This window comes from Coturnix japonica, chromosome 1 (genome assembly GCF_001577835.2).
Source record: "Coturnix japonica isolate 7356 chromosome 1, Coturnix japonica 2.1, whole genome shotgun sequence".
Classification (NCBI taxonomy): Eukaryota; Metazoa; Chordata; class Aves; order Galliformes; family Phasianidae; genus Coturnix; species Coturnix japonica.
Genome location: NC_029516.1, coordinates 151,385,967 through 151,408,951, shown reverse-complemented (window position 1 = coordinate 151,408,951; position 22,985 = coordinate 151,385,967). Strand labels below are relative to the sequence as shown.

The window sequence follows — 22,985 nt, the reverse complement described above, 5'->3', positions numbered from 1 at the left end:
AAAAGAAATTATTTATTTGTTTCAGCTATTTTTATCTGAATAAAATTCCCCATCTAATTCACTGTGCAATCTCTTGATATTTCTGCTTCTCTCAGGGAACTGGGGGTGGCCAACGGGCAAAAATTAGCATCTGAAGGTGGATTGCTTTCTAATTTTCTTGTCAGAGTCTCTTGTCTCAGCTTAAAGCGTTTGTGCAGCTGCCAAGTATGAGCCACCTCCAGGTTTGTGCAGAACTCTGTATACAGGTTATCGTGGAAGGTGTTCATTGCTCAGCAGAAATGTCCTGAGATTCCATTTTACTGCATTTTAGGTTGTATTAGACCAAAACTCCTCCAGCCTTCTATGAAAAGTGGAATTGGATGGGCTTCTTTCAGTAGTGACTGGATTTAAATTCTCTATTGTTTTTGCTGTAAAATTCTTGAGTGGCTGCAACTGAATAGCAGCATTGAATAGACGCAGTGAATTGTGGACCTAAACCTTTGCAACTCCCCTATGAGGACAGGCTGAGGGAGTTGGGCTTGTTCAGCCTGGAGAAGAGAAGGTTGCGGGGTGACCTCATTGCAGCCTTTCAATACCTGAAGGGAACTTACACCCAGGAGGGGAGTAAACTCTTCGAAAGGGCTGACAATAACAGGACACGGGGAAATGGTTTTAAGTTGAAAGAGGGAAAGATTTGGTTTGGTGTTAGGGGGAAAGTTCTTCACTAGGAGAGTGGTTAGGCCCTGGAACAGGCTGCCCAGGGAGGTTGGGATGCCCCGTCCTTGGAGGTGTTCAGGCCAGTTGGACGGGGCCCTGGGCAACCTGATCTAGTAAATGTGTATGTGGTGTGGCCCTGCAGGCAGGGGGTTGGAACTACATGATCCTTTGAGGTCCGCTCCAACCGGCTCATTCTGTGATTCTGTAACCCTTTCTCACAAGAAATGTGCTTCAGGTTTCCAGCAGCGTGTTGGCTGCCTGAGCTTAGTTCTAATATATGAGTTTGGCACTGAAGAGGATGAGTATACTATTTGCTACAATACAATACCCAGACAAAGACTGAGTGATACTAGATGATGGATTGGCAGCCATAATGGAGTTAAAAGGCATGGAGAGGGGTGGGGGATGCTGCCTCTCTCAGTGCCTTGTAATACACACAACGCGCGAAGCATGTGTGGGAATAAACAGGAAGAATTGGAGCTCTGTGTGCGGGCAAGTGGCCATGATCTCATTGCGATCACGGAGACGTGGTGGGACAGCTCGCATGACTGGAATGTTGTCTGGAGGGCTATGTGCTTTTTAGGAAAGATCGGCTGCAAGGGGGTGGTGGAGTTGCTCTTTATGTGAGAGAGCAGCTAGAATGTATTGAACTCCACCGGGCGAGAGTAATGTAAGAAGCTGAGAGCTTGTGGGTGAGAATCAAGGGCCAGGCTGGCAAATGGACACTGTTGGGTGTGTACTACAGGCCTCCTGATCAGGAGGAGGAGGTTGATGAGGCCTTCCATAAGCAACTGGAAGTAGTGGCACACTCCCAGGCACTGGTGCTTATGGGGGATTTCAATTATCCAGATATTTGCTGGACGGACCAACACGGCCAGGCATGCGAGGTCCAGACAATTCTTGCGTGCATTGAAGATAACTTCCTGATGCAGTGGTAGAGGAACCGACGTGGGGTGGGCATTGCTGGACCTTATTCTCACCAATAAGGAAGGACTTGTTAAGGAAGTAAAAGTTGGGGGCAGCTTGGGATGTAGTGACCATGAGATGGTGGAGTTCGAGATCCTGAGTGGAGGAAGCAAAGCAAAAAGTAGGATTGCTACCCTGGACTTCAGAGAGCCAACTTTGATCTCCTCGGGACCTACTTGGGGCTATCCCGTGGGCCAGGGTGCTAGAAGGCAAGGGGGCCTGTGAGAGCTGGTTAGCATTTAAACGGCTCTTCTTCCAAGCTCAGGATCGGTGCATCCCTGTGACTATGAAATTGGGAAGAGGTGCAAGGAGGACCTGCGTGATGAGTAAGGAGCTCATGTGCAAGCTCCGCGGAAAGAAGAAAGTACATGATATGTGGAAGAAGGGTCTGACCACTTGGGAACAATACAAGAATGTAGTCAGGGACTGTAGAGATGCAACCAGGAAGGCCAAAGCCCACCTGGAGTTGAATCTAGCTAAGGAGATAAAGAATAATAAAAAAGGCTTTTTTAAATACGTTAACAGCAAAAGGAAGGCTAGGGAGAATGTGGGCCCCATACTAGGTGAGGGGGGCGCTCTGGTAACAGGGGATGCTGAGAAGGCGGAAATACTGAACGCCTTCTTTGCTTCTGTCTTTAGTGAAAGGGCTCTCCCTCAGGAATCCCGGACCCTGGAGGTTGAAGAGGAGAGAGGGATCTGGGGAATGGAGATTTCCCTTTAGTCAGGGAGATGGTCTCGTGACGTGCCTAGGAAGCATTAAGGTCCATAAATCCATGGGACCTGATGGGCTGCATCTGCGGGTGCTGAGAGAGCTGGCGGAATTCATTTGCTGAGCCGCTCTCTGTAATCTTTCAGAGGTCTTGGAGAACTGGGGAAGTGCCTGAAGACTGGAGGACGGCCAGTGCTCACTCAGTCTTCAAAAAGGGCAAAGGAGACCGACGCGCCGTAATCCGCAGCCTCACCTCTGTCCCAGGGAAGGTCGCTAGTTGAAGCTTGTGCTTGCATTCTCCAGACAACTGGGTGATAAGGAGGTTATCAGGAGTACTCAGCATGGGTTCACCAAGGGTAGGTCGTGCTCGACCAACCTGGTGGCTCTTTATAAGATGTCACACTGGGTGGACAGGGAGGCAGAATATACTCTACTTGATTTCAGTAAGGTTTTTGATACTGTCCCCATGACATAACAAAGCTAAGGAAGTGTGGGATATGATGAGTGCTGGCGGTGAAGTGGGTTAAGAATTTGGCTGACGTGCAGTAGCAGAGGGTTGTCATTGGCGGTGCGGTGTCTGGCTGGAGGCCTGTAACAGCGGCGTCCCCCAGGGGTCTGTGCTGGGTCCGGTCTTGTTCAACATCTTCATCAACGACCTTGATGAGGGGATAGTGACCACCCTCAGCAAGTTTGCTGATGACACGAAGTTGGGAGGATTGGCTGACACGCCTGGAGGCTGTGCTGCCATTAAGCAAGACCTGGACAGGCTGGCGAGAGCTGGCAGTCTAGAAACCGGGATGAGGTTTAACAAAAGCAAGTGTAGATGTCTTGCACCTGGGTAGAAATAATTGCATGCACCAGTACAGGCTGGGGGAAGCTGCTGGAGAGAGCTATCTGCTGAGAGGGACCTGGGCGGTCCGCTGGTGGACGACAGATTGACCATGAGCCAGCAGTGTGCCCTTGTAGCCAAAAAGGCCCTGGCATACTGGGTGTATTAAAAAGAGCCGTGTCCAGCAAGGTCGAAGGAGGTGATCCTCCACTCTACTCTGCCCTGGTGAGGCCTCATTCTGGATTATTGTGTCCAGTTCTGGCTCCCCAGTACATAAAAAGACAGGGATCTCTTGGAAAGAGTCTAGCGGAGGGCCACTAAGATGGTGAAGGGCCTGGAGCATCTCCCCTATGAGGAGAGACTTAGGGAGCTGGGTCTGTTTAGCCTTGAGAAAAGAAGGCTGAGGGGGACTTGATCCAGGTTTATAAATACCTGAGGTGTGGGAGCCATGTGGTGGTCTGGTCTCTTTCAGTAGTTGCATGGGGATAGGACTAGGGGTAATGGGATGAAAGTACAACATAGGAAGTCCGCACAAATTGCGGAAGAACTTCTTTACAGTGAGGGTGACGGAGCCACTGGAACGGCTGCCCAGGGAGGTGTGGAGTCTCCTTCTCTGGAGATTATTAAGACCCGCTCGGACGCCTTCCTGTGTGACATGTGTAGGAAGCCTGCTTTGGCAGGGGGGTTGACTCAATGATCATCTAGAGGTCCCTTCCAACCCCTACAATTCTGTGATTCTGTGATTCTGATCATCCAGTTCCAACCTCCTGCTACAGACAGGGACACCTCCCTCTAGACCAGGTTGCTCACAGTCCCCTCCAACCTGGAGGGGCTGAATGCTTCCAGAGATGCTTTGAATGCTTCCAGAGAACACTTAGAATTTTGTATTACAAACTTATGCAGACTGAGGAAAATCTTTTTTTTAAGTGGCTGATAAAAAACTTTCCAAAAAACAAACTACTAATATGTAACAACTGCCATTCAATATGATTAATTGAAAACAAGCATTACAGAAGATCTCAATGCATCTTAAGGGATCGATGTACTGTTTAGGTAACTCACTCATGAAGCTGTTAGACTTGATGAAAAATCATTGAATTGAGATCTATCTAATGTTGTGATATTCGATTACTGGATGATTGTTTGCAAAAAAAAACCAGCCTCAAACAAATCCACAGTTACATGAACTGCAAAATCCTTCCTGACAAGTTTGATCTAGGCTGCTTAGAGCATAAGAATGACAAAGCATGGCATACCCTCGTATGTTTGATTGAATCAAAGAGTACATTGGCTGACTCCTTCAGAGCCAGCTTTGGGAAGTTAATCAGTATGAAAAATAGACTGGATGCACCTTAAAACTGAGGAACAGTACCGTCGGAAACAGCACTGCAAAATACTAGGATCTATGGGCAGCAGACAGTTGAAAAGACACCCCTGTATGATGTGGCAGCCAAGAGCTGATAGTAATGAGTACACTGAACTCAGAATAGATCTCTTTTCTGATGTTATTGACTTTACTTCTGGAATATAATCAAGTTTGAATGATGCACTTCCAGACATATTTTGGAAGTGAAGTAGGTACTGACTGCAGGTGTGTTGGGAATGTATATCTGTGCACTTACTGTAGATGGTGACAAAAAAGGGAAGTCTGAATTTGTTGAAGTCATTTGATCATGGTTAATATCTATGCATAAACAGAGGGGAAAGCCTTCTGGAAGCATATTCTTGCAAATACAGAAGTCACATAATATGCAGAATTTAAAAGATAATGTGAACGTTCATAAAGGAGAAGATTAAAGTTGTAGATGGTTAATATTAATTTGAAATTGTTTAGCCATGTAATCTGTGTCCATTTTTAAACAGAAAAATGTAGAAGTAGGTAGTGTGGTTCCTGAGTTAAGCGGTAAGATATTAAATAGCGTATATTTATGTCTATAGTTACTTTGCTAATATGCAGCTGTTTGGATTCAGGTCTTTGTGTGCTGAAACATTTCAGTGGAAGTTCTTGTGAAAGTAATTTCATCCCATGCTGACAGCTAGTAGAGACTATCTTGCTTTGGCCATGGAAAGTTAAAGTAGTCTGACCCTTGGTACATGATTTTCTCACAGGTCTCATAAGCCTTTTCTTTTCACTGGTGCTTGGATGGACACTCCAGTTTGACACCAATGTAGGACAAAATTTGATGTCCTTATGAATATTGCTGGTTTTAAGGAAGTGGTTTCAGGACTTTTCTGTCATAATTCCACTACCAGGCCTACAGTTCCAGCTCCTTGGATCAGAGACACTCTGGTTAATATGGTGTATAGGTGGATTTGTCTCCTTGTTATTTTGGTGTTGCATTCTGAAAAAACAAACCAAAAAGCAAAACCCAAACAAACTAAAAAACACACAAAGAAGAAAACGTAAGTTATTTCTGTAGAAAGAGAGCAGGTATGTAATCCGCCATTATCACGAGACAGCTGACATTTCTTCAGCTATTTGCAGTGAGTGTAACAATGGATCTGTATGCTGAGTAATAAAGGAGCTGTCAGATTGCATTGAAAGATGTGCAGACAAGTGATGTTTGCCTAAGAAGATTTCCATCACTATATTTGACTTGATACAAACTGTATATTTAGATATTACCATTTATGTCATGTGGTGAGTGATTTTTCTTCCCGGTGTCCAAAGCTGGAACCTGTCAGGGGTCTTCACTGTTAAGGCTACCCAGGAGCAGAATCAAAGCAGACACAGGTGCCTCAGCTACTACTGCTTCAAAACAGAGGTTATTCTGAAGACAAGAACACTATTGCATGTTATTCAGTGCAGAATTCCTGCACTAAAACTGCTGATTGGGCCTTGGGCCTGCTTCCACTTCAGGAGATCTAGGAATGACTCTGCTTTGTTAATTAAAAATAAAGGAACTCGACCCATAATTGGACACTCAGTGGTTGTATTTGCTTGGCATAATAATTAATTTGTGACATCAGTTGCTGGGCAGCACAGATGGAGAGAACAGTAGATAGGTTGTAGTAGGGTGGAAATGTGCATGGATAATATTTCCTCTGTGAAGCATAATATCCTTGAATTTCATGGAATACCATGCAGGTTAATTGGCTCTATATAGTAAAGTTTTTTTCAGGATGGACAACATGTCTTTCTGGAGAGGCAATAGAGTACTCTATCGTGAGACTAGAGGAAAACATGGCTAAAATGAACAATGAGAGATTGTGCTAATAAGGAGCATTTGTCACACAACAGGGGGTAAGATGCTGTTATAGTCATGTTGTTATCTTTACCGTGGGACAGAAAATGCAGGCATCCAGTGACTGGCTGTGGATCTGTTAGGTACAAGCAAGCATATACACAGTCTGCCAAGTGATGAATGTACTTAATGGTTTGTCAGGAGGAAGGACATTGGGGTATATCTGGAGTCAATGACTGCACAATTTGGACTTTAACATAGAATCACAATGGACTTTTAGTGTAGTAGTATAGTACTATTACATTTTTGGTTCAGCCTGCCTGCTTTTGTAGGATACTGAACTTATATGGGGGGAGTCTCAGAAGTTTGTTATGTCTGTGGGTATGATTTGTGGTGATGTACATCACAGAAACTGTGAGGATATTAACTCTATCTGCAATAAAAGGGGGCAGCAGGCTATGTACTGCCTAGTGCGTTTATTTTATTTCTATCACTATAATGTCAAAGCACCTTATGTTCTTTGATGCATTTCTTCTCCCGTGAGGAGACTAAGTGACTTTTCCAAGTTCTCAGAGAAATGTGCAACACAAATAGGAACTGACTCTTGGTTTCTTTGGTCTAAACTCATTTCTTCATTCGCACGACATCCTGTTTCCGCATAGGACTTTCTGGTAGTATTTATTCTCTCGTTTGAGGCAATCAATTGAAAAAATATAGCAGTTCTGTGGGTAAATTATGGTTTTGGTGCCCTAAAAAAAGTAACTGAGTGGAATGTAGTGAATTGTTGATGTTGCTGATGTCTTATTTGGTCTCTTATCCATATAGAACAGCTGTCTCAGCTCTTTTATCTGGTCAGTCTTATGAGGAAGAGGCAATCTGTTGTGTCGTATTGCAGATATAATTTCAAACTCTCCCAAGAGAAATAGCTTCTGGTTCTGCATCCTTAAAATGAATGGTTGTGGTGCCACTGGTAGCTATTGAGTGTGGTGATTTTGGATGGCACTTTACAAAGTCTCTAAGATGCCAAGTGCCAGAAGCTGGAAGATGAAAATGGTCCCTCTTCTGGTATATGACTCCACCAAGTCCCAGAATGTCTATATGTCTATATATATTTTACTTTGTATTTGCTGTCAGCTGCTGTAGGAGCTTTGACTCCATCAAGTCCCAGAATGTCATCCAGAATGATGGTTCTGGTTTCTGTCTACTAACGTTCTTCAACAACGCATTTTAGAATGCACATCTCTGTGTGTTTGCTCAGTGACAGCTCGATTTCCTCACGCTAAAACGGTATTACTCATGGGAGCATTTAACTTTTGGTTTAAATAAAGCTTAATTTTGTTTGCAAATCATCTTGAGAGCATGTGATGAAAAATGTTTTGGGCTTCTGTAGAAGTGATCAGTAGAGGAACAGTCTTAATCTATTGTTTTTTATTATCCCAGCTCATCTCTCTTCTCAGAAATAGAGCCACGTGTTACATGTAATTATTATCATCAGAGATCAGTTGGTCTGTCTTAATACTTACATGGCAAATCAACTATAAAATTGGATGTCTCATGGTACTTCTGTGAAGAGAGGTTACATTCCTTCCTTCAGGAAGTTACTGGTTTTTGGAGGACTACTTTTTGTTTCAGTCTATTATGTCAGAATGTTCACTGTTCCTTCAAGGTAATGTTCTCCACTCATAAAAATGGGAGTGCCACTATGACTCTTAGTCGTGTTTTATGTTGGGTCACAGTAGATAAGGAATGTGATTAACATTTTATAAGTGACTTTTTAGGGCAGGCATAAACATTTAATCTGTATTTCGTTTTTCAGCTGTTGGTCGTATAACCTCTTCAGAGACGTTCTGTTTGGGGTGGGGGGTGAATGTGTATGGAAAAGGTATCACTGTACCTTTTTTTGACTAATTGAAAGGACAGAGCTGATTGATGGCTTTAAAATTAGTAAATTTTAAATATGCTGGCTTGTTCCTGAAGTATCTTATATATAAATGTTTCTGATTTCTGGTAGAAAGGTCAGTATTGATGTGTGATGCTGAAATGAAGAACTTGGGAATCATAAATTCAGGAGAAAGTTGACAGCAGTTTATAAGAATTAGTGCAGGTTTGTAAAACAACGAAGCAGAAGAGAAAAATAGCTACCTTTACTAATTACCTTGTCTTTGCATTAAAGAAGAAAACGCAGTTTGTGTTTAAGATCACTAGAGGGAGCCAAGAGGAAGAAGAGGGGGAACCATTGAAGACGTGTTTGCGTTTTTAGGAGTACCTTGCACAGAAGCATCCATCTAATCCTTACTGCTTCATCTACAGCACAGCTGCAGGTCACTGCTCTCTATTCCCACACATTCAGTTCAGTGATCTCAGTTTTCTAGTTCTGAGAGAGGCCAGAAGCTTGGCTGCCTTTTAGTTGGGTGAAGGAAAAAAGACCTACCTCTACACATATTGTACCCCTTTTTACCTTCTCTTGTGTTTGAGTGAGTAGGCACGTGTAAACTTGTTTTTCAGTGCAGTGTGTGTGTGGAGATAAACTGTAGGTGACGAAAAGTTTTAGTGGCATCAATGTAGAATGGCTACATTATGGGGGTTTGAGGAAAAATGAGCATCTGCAGGTTTGTATTACGGTACAAAAGCACAAAGTTACTGTAAAATCTCTTATTTTATGGGATTTTAGAAGTGTCACTGAATACACTTTTTGTTTTGTTTTCTTGTAAAGCCAAATGCTTTGACTTGAAGTGTGATGTCTCTATAGGGCAAATAATGTAAGTCATTTGTTTTAGTCCCTGCACACCATACCTGATAAACTGCCATAACTTCAATGGCCTGGGCTCTGTAAGAATAGAAAGAAATCCTTTTGGGTGGGTTCCTTTAGTTTGGGGATTTTGAATTTTTATTTCTATTTAATTTTTTTTTTTTTTTTTTTTTTNCTTTTGGGTGGGTTCCTTTAGTTTGGGGATTTTGAATTTTTTTTTTTTTTTAATTTTTTTTTTTTTTTTTTTTTTTAGTATTTTAACATTTCTCTTCTTGATATCTTGATACCAACTTGCTGCTTTGTAGAACTGAATATTGATTGCCCAGGGTCTTGGCACTGAGCAGTTTTAGAGGAAGGAAGGACATTTTTCTAGTTGTTTTTTAAGGCTGCTTAGGGCTTTGGAATGCTGGGAGTAATCTTGGAGGAGGTAGGCAGACTGTAAGTGGGTGATTAAATGAGCAGAATTAATATACATTACTACTTGTTTATCGTCTGCCTCTGTAATTTATTGCTACCACACTCACTATTCAAGCTCTTTAATTTCTCTTTCCCCTTTTAGAAAACAAAGGGTAGGAATAATGGAATGCCTTCTGTTTTCTTCCCTCGTTGGACTTTATTAGATGGCATAATTTAAGAAAACAAGGACAAACATTTCTCAAAAGGACTCTAACTGTGTATTAGCCTGAGGTCTCTCATCACTGTAGAGGAAACAAATATAGTGGAATTTAAATATGTGGAGGCTGGGATCCTTTAGCAGTGCACAGACATTTTTATCAGTGTACTTTTAGATTATGAAGAATTGTTGACTATTCATAATTACATCATCCTTCTACTTGGGATGGCTACAAATTATGAATAGAAGAAAACATTGTTACTTTTGAAATATTTAATAACCTCTTGGAAAAAACAACAACAACAGGTAATATTTATAGATGTTTTTATGCCTATAGAGCATTTCTCAATCAGAATGTGCTATGAATACTTTTGTTAATGTTGTGATGCACCATTTATCCAGTGGGGTCCCTTAATATGCAACTAAAACATCCAGTGGGGATGTGGGAGTGGGGATTCTCTTAAAAAGAAAACTACATGGTGGAAAGGAATCATAGAATCATAGGATCACCAAGGTTGGAAAAGACCTAAAAGATCATCCAGTCCAACCATTCACCTATCACCAATAGCTCCCACTAAACCATGTCCCTCAACACAGCATCCAGTCCTTCCTTGTACACCTTCAGGGATGATTTAACATGCTCGTATTTTAGTGTGTTCTTAGGAAAAGCCAATCCCTTCAGTAGTAGCCCAAGGGCAGAGTTCTTACCATTTAAATCTAGCTACGACATTTATTCAAGTGCTGTGATACCATTATATATGAATATAATATATAATTATTATATATTAATATATATCACATACTAAAAACAAACAAACACACAAACAACAGCAGTCAATTCCACTTAAAGATAATATTTCACCACTACTTCACTGCACTAGTTGAGAACAAAATGCCACTTGGTGTCACCTGTTGCAATACTTTTGGGTACAGAAGGAGCAGCACTAATTCATTCCCAGTGCTGTTGTGTCAATCCAAAACCATAGGAATGCCATCTTCCAATGATGTATTTTGTAAAGCACAGGCACAAATCACAACACGCTTTGCAGATAAGAGCACAGATCTGCTGCTCTGAAGATGGCTCAGCACCTCCTGTGCAAATGCAGAAGTGTGCTGTGAGGTTCAGGGAGCAGGGACTGCTGCCTCCCTGTGCTTAAAATAGCAGAATGATTGAAGCCAGGCATGCTGCTGATCCTTTCCCCTTCAAAGGTGGGATTTTCATTACTGCTCCTTGCCTTGGTTAGGAGCTAGGATGGTGGGAAAAAGATATTTGCCCTATAAAAGGTGAATATTTCTGCTGTACTCCTCCAAAACACCTCTCCAAGGTGTTTTCCGTATTTGTTTTGTTGTTGTCTGTAATGTAGGGCTGTGAATAGTGACCAGAAGTGAGCCCTAAATGCATCTGTCTAATGCTGGTGTGCAGCAGGGCTTGTTCAAGGAAAGACTGGATGTTGTGTTGAGGGACATGGTTTAGTGGCAGCTATTAGTAATAGGTAAACGGTTGGACTGGATGATCTTCTGGTCTTTTCCAACCTTGGTGATTCTATGATTCAAGCAAAGGTTGTAATGTACAGAATTACTTTGAATAATGTGGCACTTTAATTGGCCTTAGCTCTATGGAGCAGGAGACAGGAGGTCTCCAGGAGGTGAAATCTCCCCCCCAGGCTGTTGATCTTGGCATAAATGCAAGCTCAGTTAGATCCATTCCAGGGCTTGGCCAAGCTCTGTATGAGGATGGATTTCAGTATCCTACAGTGCTAGTGGTGCCTGGTCAAGATTTTTCCTTCCCCTGCTCTTGATATAGCTTCAGAGAACCACTCGCACCTCCCTTGGGATATAGAACCATAGAATGGCTTGGGTTGGAAGGGACCTTAAAGCCCACCCGGTTTCAACCCTGTGCTGTGGGCAGGGCTTAGCTCAGGCTGCTCTGATGTATGTGGCACTTGCTGCGGAGTAGCTGCTGAGAAAGAAGAACACAGCATTAAAAATCCCCTTAATTGCATTCTGCTCTATAAGTGCATTTGATAATAGCTGCTAGTGACTAGTGCAGAATATTTTAATTGCATGGGTTTTTTTTCCCTGTCGCTTCAGCCCTTATAAAGATGCTTTAAGCTACTGTGGCTCCCCATGAGGTTGAAGTTTAGTTTAGAATATACTGCAGTTTAATTGTTCTTTTCCCCACAGTGTTATGAAAATGAAACAATTCTGATCTTCACGTTAGAAACAGAGCCCGGCAGGAAAGAGCAGCAACTTCAGCTCCTCTGGGCAGGACTCCTTCTATTGAAAGATGTCATGCGTTATCGTGTTGGTTTTATCTTTATCTTGTCAAAACAAACCATTGTTGGGCGCCTTTATTTGCATTCTCAGCAGGAAAGCAAGGTGAATAATTTAATTGCAGCAGCCTCTGCCACGTGATTGGGGCGAGGACCCGTCAGAGCTGCCCCCCGTGCACTGGGAGACTTGGGAGGGGAATGGAAACTTACAGCGGCGATGTGAAATTTGTTTCATCTTCTCCTTTAACCCGAGGAGGATCTCTCAGCGGAGCTCCATCCGTGTTCTTTCGCTTTACACGCGATCCTCTGACGTGGAGGGAGGCGAAGAGGGCGGGGGGGAGCGAGCCCATGAGAAAGGCGAGAGCGAGCGAGTGGGAAGCGGGGAGGGCGGTGGGAACATTGCACAGGCAGCCACGGGGCTACTCGGAGCTGCCCCTGGCACACGAGAGAGTCTGGCTGCAGGGAAAGGGGAGTGGAAATTTACAGCTGCTCTGTGTGTGTGTGTGTGTGTGTGCATGCTCTAGCGCTCACTGCTGCTCACGCTTCTCTAGAGGGTAACAGTTGCTCCGCGGAAGGAGAGCGAGAGGCTGAATTCTGGGATCTGCTTTCCCCTCCACGTGTCAAGAAGGAGGAAAAGCTGACATTAGATGGGAGATAACTGAAAGCCCCCCCGCCTGGCCATGCTGGCAGAGAGCTGTCTTCAGCACCTCGCCATGGTGCCGCGCTGTGCTGCCTAGGCACGCCTGGACCCTCCTGCACGCAGTAAGTACCGGCCGACATCATCTCCTTCGAATGACATGAAGTTCAGTAATTGGACAAAACTTTCTTTTTTCTAGTTAGAAATAGTGTTTCTCTAATAAACCGCTCAGTTATTTATTCTCTATAGTTACGCCGTTAGCTTTTTATAGCTTTGTAAACTGTGTTACCAGGAGTGGCTTTTAAAAGAAGGCAATCCTAAACAATACGCCGTCTGTTACATAAGGGACTGGCTCGGTGACCAAACCCTCCGTGTCCATGGAATATCTCTGGAAATGGGTGTATTTACAGCGTGGTTTCCAAAAATAAAATATCTGCAATATATCATTGCTCTTGCTCCTCTCTGCTGACTGCCTGCAGCTGCGAACTCTCTCCTGAGATGCAGAGGACTGAGAGCACAGCCACTTGCATAAGAAACTCAGGAGCTGCTAGGGATGAATGTAAGATGAGCATGTGTGTGAATTGTCACAAGAAACTGCATATGTAAATCAGCCATCTTGCTATTTATAGCCAATAGGTCGTGTCAACCTGAAATTCTAATTTCATGAAATGGGCTATTTGTGGGGAGGTTTTTAGTGAGGCAGAACCTAACGTTGAGCTTAATGGAAGTTTTCTGTGAGCAATTGTCTTGGAATAATTACTGCAATAAAGTGAAATTACTGCTACGGTGAATTCTTTTCATATATTCTGAAGCTACTAAAGCAGCACATCAGGTTTGCTGAAGACATGGCCAATAATGCTGTATAGAGGGGTAACTCAGTAATACTGAGCAAAAAGAAAAGTTGTGTTACAATTCCTCGCTGATGGATTTAGAGGTAGCCCTGTTCCCTCTTGGTTGCTGCCAATGTTATTTAAATTATGTTACCATTTTTCATTATCCCTATAATTATTATTATTACTAGAAATGGAAATTTAACCTGGTTTCCCTTTTACTTTAAGTAAATGAAAAGCTGTTAAGGGCTGTTATCTTAGAATTTTATGACCTCAGAGTCTTAGGCTTAGTGATCCCTTTCTGCAGGACTGAGTTCGTGGGATTTTTGCTGTGGATTGTACATAGGCTTGAATTATTAATATTTTAGGTTTGAGAGACTTCATGACTTCATATTCACAAGTGGAAACAGGGATCCCAAATATTTTACCTAATTAATCCTGCTGGTTATAGTGGCTGTAAAATCCACTGCTTTCTTATCTTTCTAGTTTTATTCAATGTAAAATAATAACCTGATAATTCTAATTAGCCTGTTAGCATGAGTGGGAGAGTCTGTGTGATACAAGAATGGCTGAGGAAGGTATGAGTGTGGTAACCCAGGATGGAGTTTTTGCAAGGTTTTAGAACCTGAATGTTACCTGGCATTGGTGTGCACCAGGCTGTTTTTTGTTCCCTGATGTGGCTCACCACATGGCCCAGCAAAGAGCTACACCAGTCCAGGTGCAGGGCTGTGAGTAGGCATGGAGTAGGATGGCACTGTCACGGAACAAAGGGATTATCAAACTGCAGCCTCAATGACCTGATGGCCATTCAGTGTTTGAAAGACTGTATTGTTTTAGTTTTTTGTTGTTGTTCTTCTTCATTGAATGGACATTCAGATATTCAACAGAAAATGAAATTATTGCTTTTTTTAATTGCTTCTGTAGAGCTGCTTCACAGCATTACAATGGAGGACCACCATGAGCACCTTCAGTTTCATACTATTGAACAGCTACATGATATTATCAATATTATTTCATGATTATTTTCCAGAGGTAGGCACATTAAGGGCAGACCTGTCTACCTTTCCTCTGTGATCTTTACAATGCTTACAACCTGTTAACAAAGGTGTTTCTGACAGTAGTAGTATTACTGCAAGGTTTTGTATGTTTCAGGTGAAGTTTAATTCACCTTTGTACCAGGCAGGATCTTTCAAGACTAGAAACACAACAAGTAACCAACAGAACAAGGCTTATTCATAAATATCTGAGTTTAAAAAAACACATTTGTTGGAAGCAGGTAGCATTCATTGAGCCTATCTTCAGAACTGTCCTCAGTTCTTGTAATCCACTGTCTGACTTGCAGTGTACTTTGAAAAATCTGTAACTTGTTGTGGATTTTCAAGAGAAGTTACTTGTGTAGGTCTCTTTCCTTATGCCTGCCAAACGTAGCGTGGATCATGTGAGAGGACTGTGTAGACTTGTCAAGGTGATCAGGAGTCTTCTATTTCCTGGTGTGAGCTCCTGACTATAATTGCAGCAACCTTCTGAAATACTGTTGGAGGGAGGCGTGAAGGGCGAATAAAGTATCTCTTTCATTATATAGAGACTGATTGCGCAAAATTACCAAGCAAGTGTACTAATTCAGGCCTAAAATATATGGCTTCTAGGCACACTGATGTGAATGGAAAATGAAAGCCTTTATTTCCAAAGAAGATCTCACTCGTATTAACTTACTGAAATGCTTTTATTCTGATAAATAAGTAGATGAAGGTTAGGAACTAAGAAAAGGGTAATGTCAGATACTAGAGAGGAAGGAAATTATTCTTGCATTCATTGTTGGATAGCAAATTGCTTGTCCGGAGGAACATCTGAGAAGAATGCACTGATGGGATCACATGCTCTCATTCTTGCCTTTGTGGGCAGGAGGTGTTTGTTTTTGAACTACTTAACTGAGCCACATTATAGTGGGATTGGCTGATGGTGTTGCTGTCTGCATTTTTCCGTCATTTTCTTACAAGATCAGCTGTGCTGTAATCTTTTAAGAAAGAATATGATAAAGAGCAAAGAACTTGGGGAGGGTGCCTGTAAGCAGAACTAGATCTCATAGTGTGCTTCACAGCTGTATTGAAGAGCTCAAGCTGCACTGATTCTGTTTTCCAGCACCTTCTCTTTGTGAGCATATAAACTGGCAGAAGAGAGATTCTGAAGACTGGTAAAGCATATGCTTTAGTGTTAAACAATCTAAGTTTCATTCCTGAACTGATTTTCATTTATTTATTTATTTTCATGTGCACTTGGGTAAGCATTCTCATTGTTCTGTGCTTCAGCTTCTCCCTCTGCAGAGGGAGGGGAGTAATGGTATTCACACAGCATTTTTGGAAGAGTGTTTTCCATCTTAATTAAGTACTTGCAGAGTTGGAGGCCTCTGAGGGAAGGCATGTTCTGAGTATAAAGGGTTGTTATCTCTGTCAAGCTACCGGATATCCTTAGAGCTCACTTCTTATAAACCTCATGTGCCTCTGGATGCAATTTACTGCTTTGGGCTATGTGAAATACTTCTTTTTTTTTTTTTTTTTTTTCAGGCTTGAACAGATGCAGCAAGATGTGCAGAAAGTGTTGCTTTAAAATTATCTTTTGGTGCTTCTGTTACTAATCTAAAAGAAAATCAACACATTCCCCTCCCTCCCCCAACCTTAAACAAGCATTCCTTGAAAGTATTTATATAAAAGTAAGGCTCAAAAGAAGTGCTGGACTCCCCAGCACTGAAGGCTGAAATGTTCTGTTTGTATTGATGGCAACTGCAGACTTTGGAAACCATAATTCCTTATGTGGTGCTGCCAGGGCATTTCCCCTGTGAGTGGGAGAGGCAGTCTCAAAGGCTGTGAGAGTCAGGACGGTGAGACACAGATGTTTCTTTTGTTCACCTTGTACACTTCGCAGAAGAGTTCTGATGAAACATCATCCCAACTGATGTTTTATAAGGTGGCTTTCCACTATTAGGAATTCAGAAATGACTACAATGCATTTTTGATGTTATAAAAACATATGTTGCTGAACAACCATTAGATGGAAAATGTTTTCCTAGAAAGTAGGAAAGAAAAGGGCTCATTCAGCTCTGTCCTTTGCTGCCAGACAACAGTGTCAAAAATTTATGAACAGATGCTCTGTAGTGTGCCTGTTAAAGGAAGTTATTTCAAAATCTCAAAGCTCCAATGGTTAGAAACCTGTACATTTTTAGCTGTAGTTTATTCATTGGTAGCTCACAGCCATTTGCTTGTGTACAAATAGTACATTATTATTTTGGCTGAAATTACTTCTTGGGCTTCCCTGTGTTTTTCTTCTAAGCTTACCCTGGTTTTATTTGGCTTGCACGTTCACTTGTGTACAGTATTCCACATGGGGTTTCATCAGAACTTTGTACAAAAGCATAAATGCCTTTGTATTTTTACTGGAGATTACTTTTTAATTCATCACAGATTTGTATTTGTCTTTATCTCATCTGTAAAATACGAGTGTAGTGACCAGGTATCTGTCATTATTGAGGAAAGACATCTTGAAGCAGACATTCATCTGCCCTACTGTTGTGTGTTGTCTGATACTTTCTACTTTTACTTTTTTATTCCATTTTTACTTTTCCAGTCCTAAAGGCTGTCTGGTTTCTCCGCAATGATATTCCAGTCCTCTTTGGTATTGATGGCGTCTTCCTATTTTGAGCCATCATAGTTTTTTGGTGGGGCCTCAGTTCCTGTGCCTCTCTAAATAAGATCCTCTCGCAAAATCGCTATTGCCTTCTCAGAGGATCAGTTTCTACTTACATGGTAATTTTCCTTTGGCTAGTTAATTTTTTTTTAATATTCAAGTTAATGCCCTTTCATGTCAGGTGTATGGGATCTACTGTATTTTCTTTGCCTTGTACTTCATTAATAAGAGACTGTAGAATGAGCTACCTCTGAACTTCTGAACTGACTAATCAGTTTTAAGCAACTCTAACAGAGGGCTAGATATCTTGAAAATACTGAGTTCTGAAAGAAAGCAAAGTGAAAATAAGTCACAAAGTGAATAGGGAATTTAAACCAGATGAGTGCTTCTACTGAAGAAGAAAGCTTCAAATTAAAGGTTAAAGAGCAGAGAGCTGATAGAAGGAGGAGGACGAAGCAGAAGTGCCACAGCTGTGGATACACCCTTTGCCAGAGCTCAGTCTTTTGCAGTTGCTTGCAAATCCACTCAGGAGAAACAAATCTTAGGGAAGGGAGTCTTGTTTTGCAGTGTGCCCCATGGAATAGTTGGTGCTAAGACTAAGTGGTAAAGTGGTACAACTTCCTAATCTTGGCAAAGTGATTTTACCACTTCTTGCTTCTTTCTGTATCTGTGAATAGTGTATATCCCCTAGGATACTCAACAGGGAAAAGCAAAAGGGTCTTGAATACAATAGTAACCTTCAATTGCCAGTATTATTTAAGTGATGGATCATCTATTTCCAGATGCTGATGGGTTAAAAAACATCCTAAATTTAAGAGAGGTCTTTGATGCACATCTGGGACTCTTTTAATGGCCATTATTCCTCCTTTTCTCTGTATTTCTTTCCATATACAGTGGATGCTTTGCTTTGTGTGTAAGACTGATAAATGAAGTGAAACAGAGTCTTGTCTCTGCTCAGAAGGGGGATGGACTAAACAGTCTCTTGAGTCCCTTCCTGCCACATTGTCATCAGTTTTTGTCATTGTGATCAGAACAGTGGTAGGGTATGAAGTGAAGAGAAATGAGCGCTTATCACTCAGCATTGCTGTGTTGTCTCAGTCATAAGATGGACTGTACAGAGGAAAAGTGCTAGCTGGGTTACTGGACTGTAGCAAAATTAGTGATTATTTACATACAATATACTCTAGACGGCTATGTGGGTTACCTCTTTGGGAGGAAGCATACTTGTAGCTCATAGCAATATGTCACTTAGATATGTAGATTTATTTTTTAAGACTCATGACTGCTTCAATGTAACAATCAAATTATTTCCCCCTTTGCTTTCCCTTGTGTAGTGACCTCTAGGAGGGGAAGATGAAAAAATATCTGTGGTAGTCTGAGCAACCCTACTACACCTTGATGGTATTTCTTCTAAAATGCATCCTGCCAGTGAAGGTTGTGCTCACCAGATGTCTCTCAGATCTTCACATACTCATGCTTTGTCTTTACAAATAATAAAAATATGCAGAATTGGTCCCTTTTGTGTGTTCTGAAGTACTGATCTAATTGCAGTATGTGTGAGGTTACGGGGTGCTTGGTGCTTGCTAGCGGCTTTCAAACAAATGTGTTGTATAATACTGCCTTTGCCTGTAAGATGAAGTGAGCTAAGTGATGAGAGGCCCAGCCTTTTCCAGTGCTTGTGTATAGCTGAGCATTTCCAAATGAGTTAGTCATGAGTATACCCAGTATTCAGTCTTGCACGTTGGCAAGTTGAGGTGTGACTCCGCTCTGTTGCTAGTCAGAGGGTGCTGCCAAAAATCACAGTTTCGAGCTCCATGGGAGCAGCCCTGAGCGCTCATTTTGACTCCTTCGTTGAGAGCTCAGCCAAGTATTGAAGGTTATGTAGCCAAAACTGCAGAAATGAAAATTAGTTTGAAGCAAGTCATGAGGAGCTTGTAAATGGAAATCTGGAGGAGGAGAGCTTTCGGAACTTGAACATGAGAATATTTCTGTAAAACTGACCGAGCAACAAGTGAGAAGCTATCTAAAAATTCACCAGCTCTTGACATTATTAAGGAACTTCTGGTTTAAATGTCTCCTTTGTGTTATAGGAACTGTTCTTGTAAAGATAATCTGCAAATATCTTGAAATGTTTTTAATAAGATGCTAGGACAGAATAGCTGCTTCTTTTGTTTTGTTTTAAATATTCTTCTCTTGTTTGAATTTTGTCCTTGACTATTTATGTGATTGCTGCTTATATTTGTAACACCATATACATGTAACCTGGGCATTAGTTCCATAGGGTGTTTTGGGGTTATTAACATAGGGATGTATGGCACAAATGGGACTGTACTTCTGATGGACCCTGAAGTGAGAGGTGTTGGTTGGGACTATGTGGGGAAAAGCATGACACAGTGTTATTATGACTTTTGTATCATATATTGCCCTCATTTAATTCTCTTCTTTAAAACATCTTGTATAAAGTTTTTTCTGTTGTTGTTGTCATTGTTGTATGAGTTGAAAAGGAACAAGGAAGTGGAAGGGATTTGTTTATGCATTTGTGCTGTGCTAATGTGTTAAATATGTGTGAGGAGGGTTGGTGTTGATGGTTGTCTTTTGTTGTGGAAAGAGTTGAAAAATACTCAGTTTGTTTTTTTTTCCTTTCCATGTTGTACAAGCTGGTGCTGTGCTCTCCCTATAAAGTACTACTTGCCTTAACGAGTACATTCCCATCCTTAGTCTTTCTGTTGACTTCAGTAGGTCTTTGTATCAGACTCTAAGTAAAACCCATGGGAGTTTGCAACTCAGTGGTTTATAGGATCACAAACTAAGATACTTGGTTTCTTTCATGTATAAATAGAGTGACTTGGTATTTGCCTTTCCAGCCATACGAAGAAGGAATGTCTTAAATTAAACAAGCAAACATATTTTCACTGAAGTGCTTGATCTTTCATTTAAATGTCATGAAAACATTTGTGTCCCCATTTGGGCCTAATACTCTGTTTCGGATTTAATTCACACAGTGTTTTTACATAAGTGAGATCTGATCCACAGGTTCTGATGGATTCTTGAAGTCTGTCAGACTTAAGGAATTAGCCTAAGTCATGTCAAGACCCTCTAGACTGAAAAAGAAAAGCAGCTGAAGAAGAATGAGTGATGGCTGATAAGCTGGGTCTTTATTGTGCGCTGTTTTAAACAAAGGATGCTTTTGGCATGCAGGAGTCTACAGTAACTCTGCAACACAGTGGAACTGGTAAAATTTTTATGAAACCAGTATCAGAAATTTAGTGGAACCTTCATTTGGTGGAATGATAAAATGTTTGGCATATGCATACAATGCAAGTGATGCACTGAAGTGTATGTTTGAAGCTTTAAGAAGTATCTAGCTTCTGTACAGGTGCTGAGTTGTTGCTTTCTGCATGCTAACAGTGGCTATTCAGTTTCTGATGAGCTTGAAATCAAGTGCATGTGAGAATTTATCGCGCTTAGTTGAAGTAGAATACAGTGCCAGAGGCATAACCCTCTTTTTTTCATAATGTCTTTTTGTATTTTTATTGCATTTTTCATAGAGACCTTAAAAACTATTTTTTCTCATTTGATTTAGGCACTTCTCTTCTACACTGAAAGAAGAAATCCAGGTGAAGAAAAAAAACCATGCCTTTGTTCAGTAAATCACACAAAAATCCTGCCGAGATTGTGAAAATTCTGAAGGAAAACATGGCCATATTGGAAAAACAAGAAAAAAAAACAGACAAGGTATGAGGTAATGTTGTGGAAGACTGATAAGGTTTTTATGGTGGGGAAACAGCAGAATAAAGGGAGTGAAATTGTGTTCACTCTCTGCCCTAATCCCACAAGCACTTGGATGCATACGTAGCTTTATGTTTGAACAGTTCCACTAAAATCGGTGAGTGTTTGCTAAATAAAGGACAACAGATAGAATCATAGATTAGAATTATAGAATGGTTTGGGTTGGAACGGACCTTTAAGATCATCCCTGCTCTATAGGCAGGGACACCTCCCTCCAGAGTAGGATGCTCACAGCCCCATCCAGCCTGGCCTTGAATGCTTCCATGGAGGGGGCATCCACAGCCTTTGTGGGCCGCCTGTTCCAGTGTCTCACCACCCTCACTGTGAAGAATTTCTTCCTCATCTGGGGGTCAGAAAGAAAATGTTGAGGTTCAGGAGCCTCATCCAAAATGAGGGTTAATCTACTACTTCTAATATGAATGTATCTAACAAAACAGCATAAAAGACTATTTAAAAGCTATTCCACTATTCATTGGTCTAGGGGCTAGACCAATGCATAGCTACCCAGAGGGCAAAACTTCTGATAAATGTCATTCATATAAAGCATCAAACCTGTATTTATTTACATATATGTGCAGTCTCACTATGCCAGTCTTTTCTAAACTTTGGTGTGTTTCCTAAGTATGCTCTGCTACTTCATCTTCTAATTGTAGTGCTAGATTTTCGCTATTACTGTTCTCCTTTAATTCTGTAACAGTGACCTCAGTCACTTTTCACTGCTCTTCCAGTGACCAGTTAAGAAGCCACACAACAACATATAAAATGGTTTTAATTAACAACAACCTAATACCAGGTTAGAACTGAGTGACAATGAAACAGAACTAACACAGTTCTAGTGCAGCAAAGTATTGTATTTGCACATTGTGCTTCTCCCACTTTGAGCAGGAGTTTTCATTAGAATGAACTGAAACCAAAAGGTAAGCACAGTTGCAGCTGCATCCAAGGGAAATTCTCTGGAAACTTTTTGGTTCAAAGCAAGTTGCTCAGTATGCTAATTATGTAACATCAGTCACGTGAGTTTCACTGAGGCCTCTGGTAATTCATGTCTCAAGCTGAAATACCTTCAGTTAATTGTAAAGCACCAGGAGAATTTGACTCTGAACTAAAACTTAAGTCAGTCAGCAGCGTCTGCTCCCCAGCTGACTTCATCAGAATCTGATTAAAGCAGTCATTCAAAGCAGAATCCCTAGACTTGTTTGTTGTTGTTTGTTTGTTTCCTTCTAGTATGAATCCTCCAAGTTGTGGTTTTGAGGATTTTTGGCTTTGAACTGTTTTGTTTATTTGGATGTCACTGACAAAGTAGCAGAAATTCAGACTTCTTAGAAAATGGAGAACTTGATGTAAATTGTTCATTGAAGTCGTAACAGCTGGTGTGTGTTTTCCTCACAAAGAAAAAATATGGGAGATTTTCCCCAGCTGATTAGGATGGAAACAGCTTGTGAATTTTCTAACAGCGGTGGCTTATTTTACATTTGATTTGAATGGAATACAGATAGGCCATTTAAAAACTCTTAAAACCCTAATCTGGCAGGCTGTCCTCAACTGTGAATTCTGTGAGTTATATTAATGTGGGCTATCCTAATTCACAAGTCCATGCTGTTTTCAGCCTGCATACTCACCACCTGGTTGTGCTTTTAGGTGTGGCTGCACATGGCCAGGATGGGGAGCTGTCCACATCTCCCCTCCATGCTGTGCATACATCGTTTTTCTCTAGGCTAGCGGGGAAGGAGGCTGCATTTCAGTACTCTCTGACATGGTTTATCATTTCTATATGGAGGCTGTTGCTGTTGTAAACAGGGTTAATGAGAGTTACTGGAGGAGGAGGCAGAAAGCGGACAAAGCAATCTCTTCAGCATAAAGGCAGAAAGTCAAGAAAGCAGTACTGTATTGGACAGCATTTACACATATGCTTACATGGCTTGTTGAGTCAGGTTATTGCACTCAGATGCAGAGGAGACACAAAGGGCCTTTCTCGCTTTGGAGGGAAAGAGAAGTAGTGCTACCATTCATCTGAAGTGTTGCATTGAGCTG

The 22,985-nt window shown here is 41.5% G+C and overlaps 1 protein-coding gene across 3 annotated transcripts in view; it reads left to right on the top strand.

Annotated features, from left to right (window-relative positions):
• CAB39L (calcium binding protein 39 like) overlaps positions 1 to 22,985 on the top strand; it is a 59,868-nt gene that overhangs the window by 4,296 nt on the left and 32,587 nt on the right. The window contains exons 3-4 of one of the 3 annotated variants that reach the window (XM_015851825.2): positions 12,572 to 12,782; positions 20,749 to 20,900. In XM_015851825.2, the coding sequence (XP_015707311.1) occupies positions 20,799 to 20,900 (102 nt within the window). In that variant the 5' untranslated portion in view covers positions 12,572 to 12,782; positions 20,749 to 20,798. Of the gene's footprint in view, positions 1 to 12,396; positions 12,783 to 20,748; positions 20,901 to 22,985 lie in introns of those variants that run through there. The other 2 variants (XM_015851824.2, XM_015851826.2) reach the window with 2 other exon arrangements.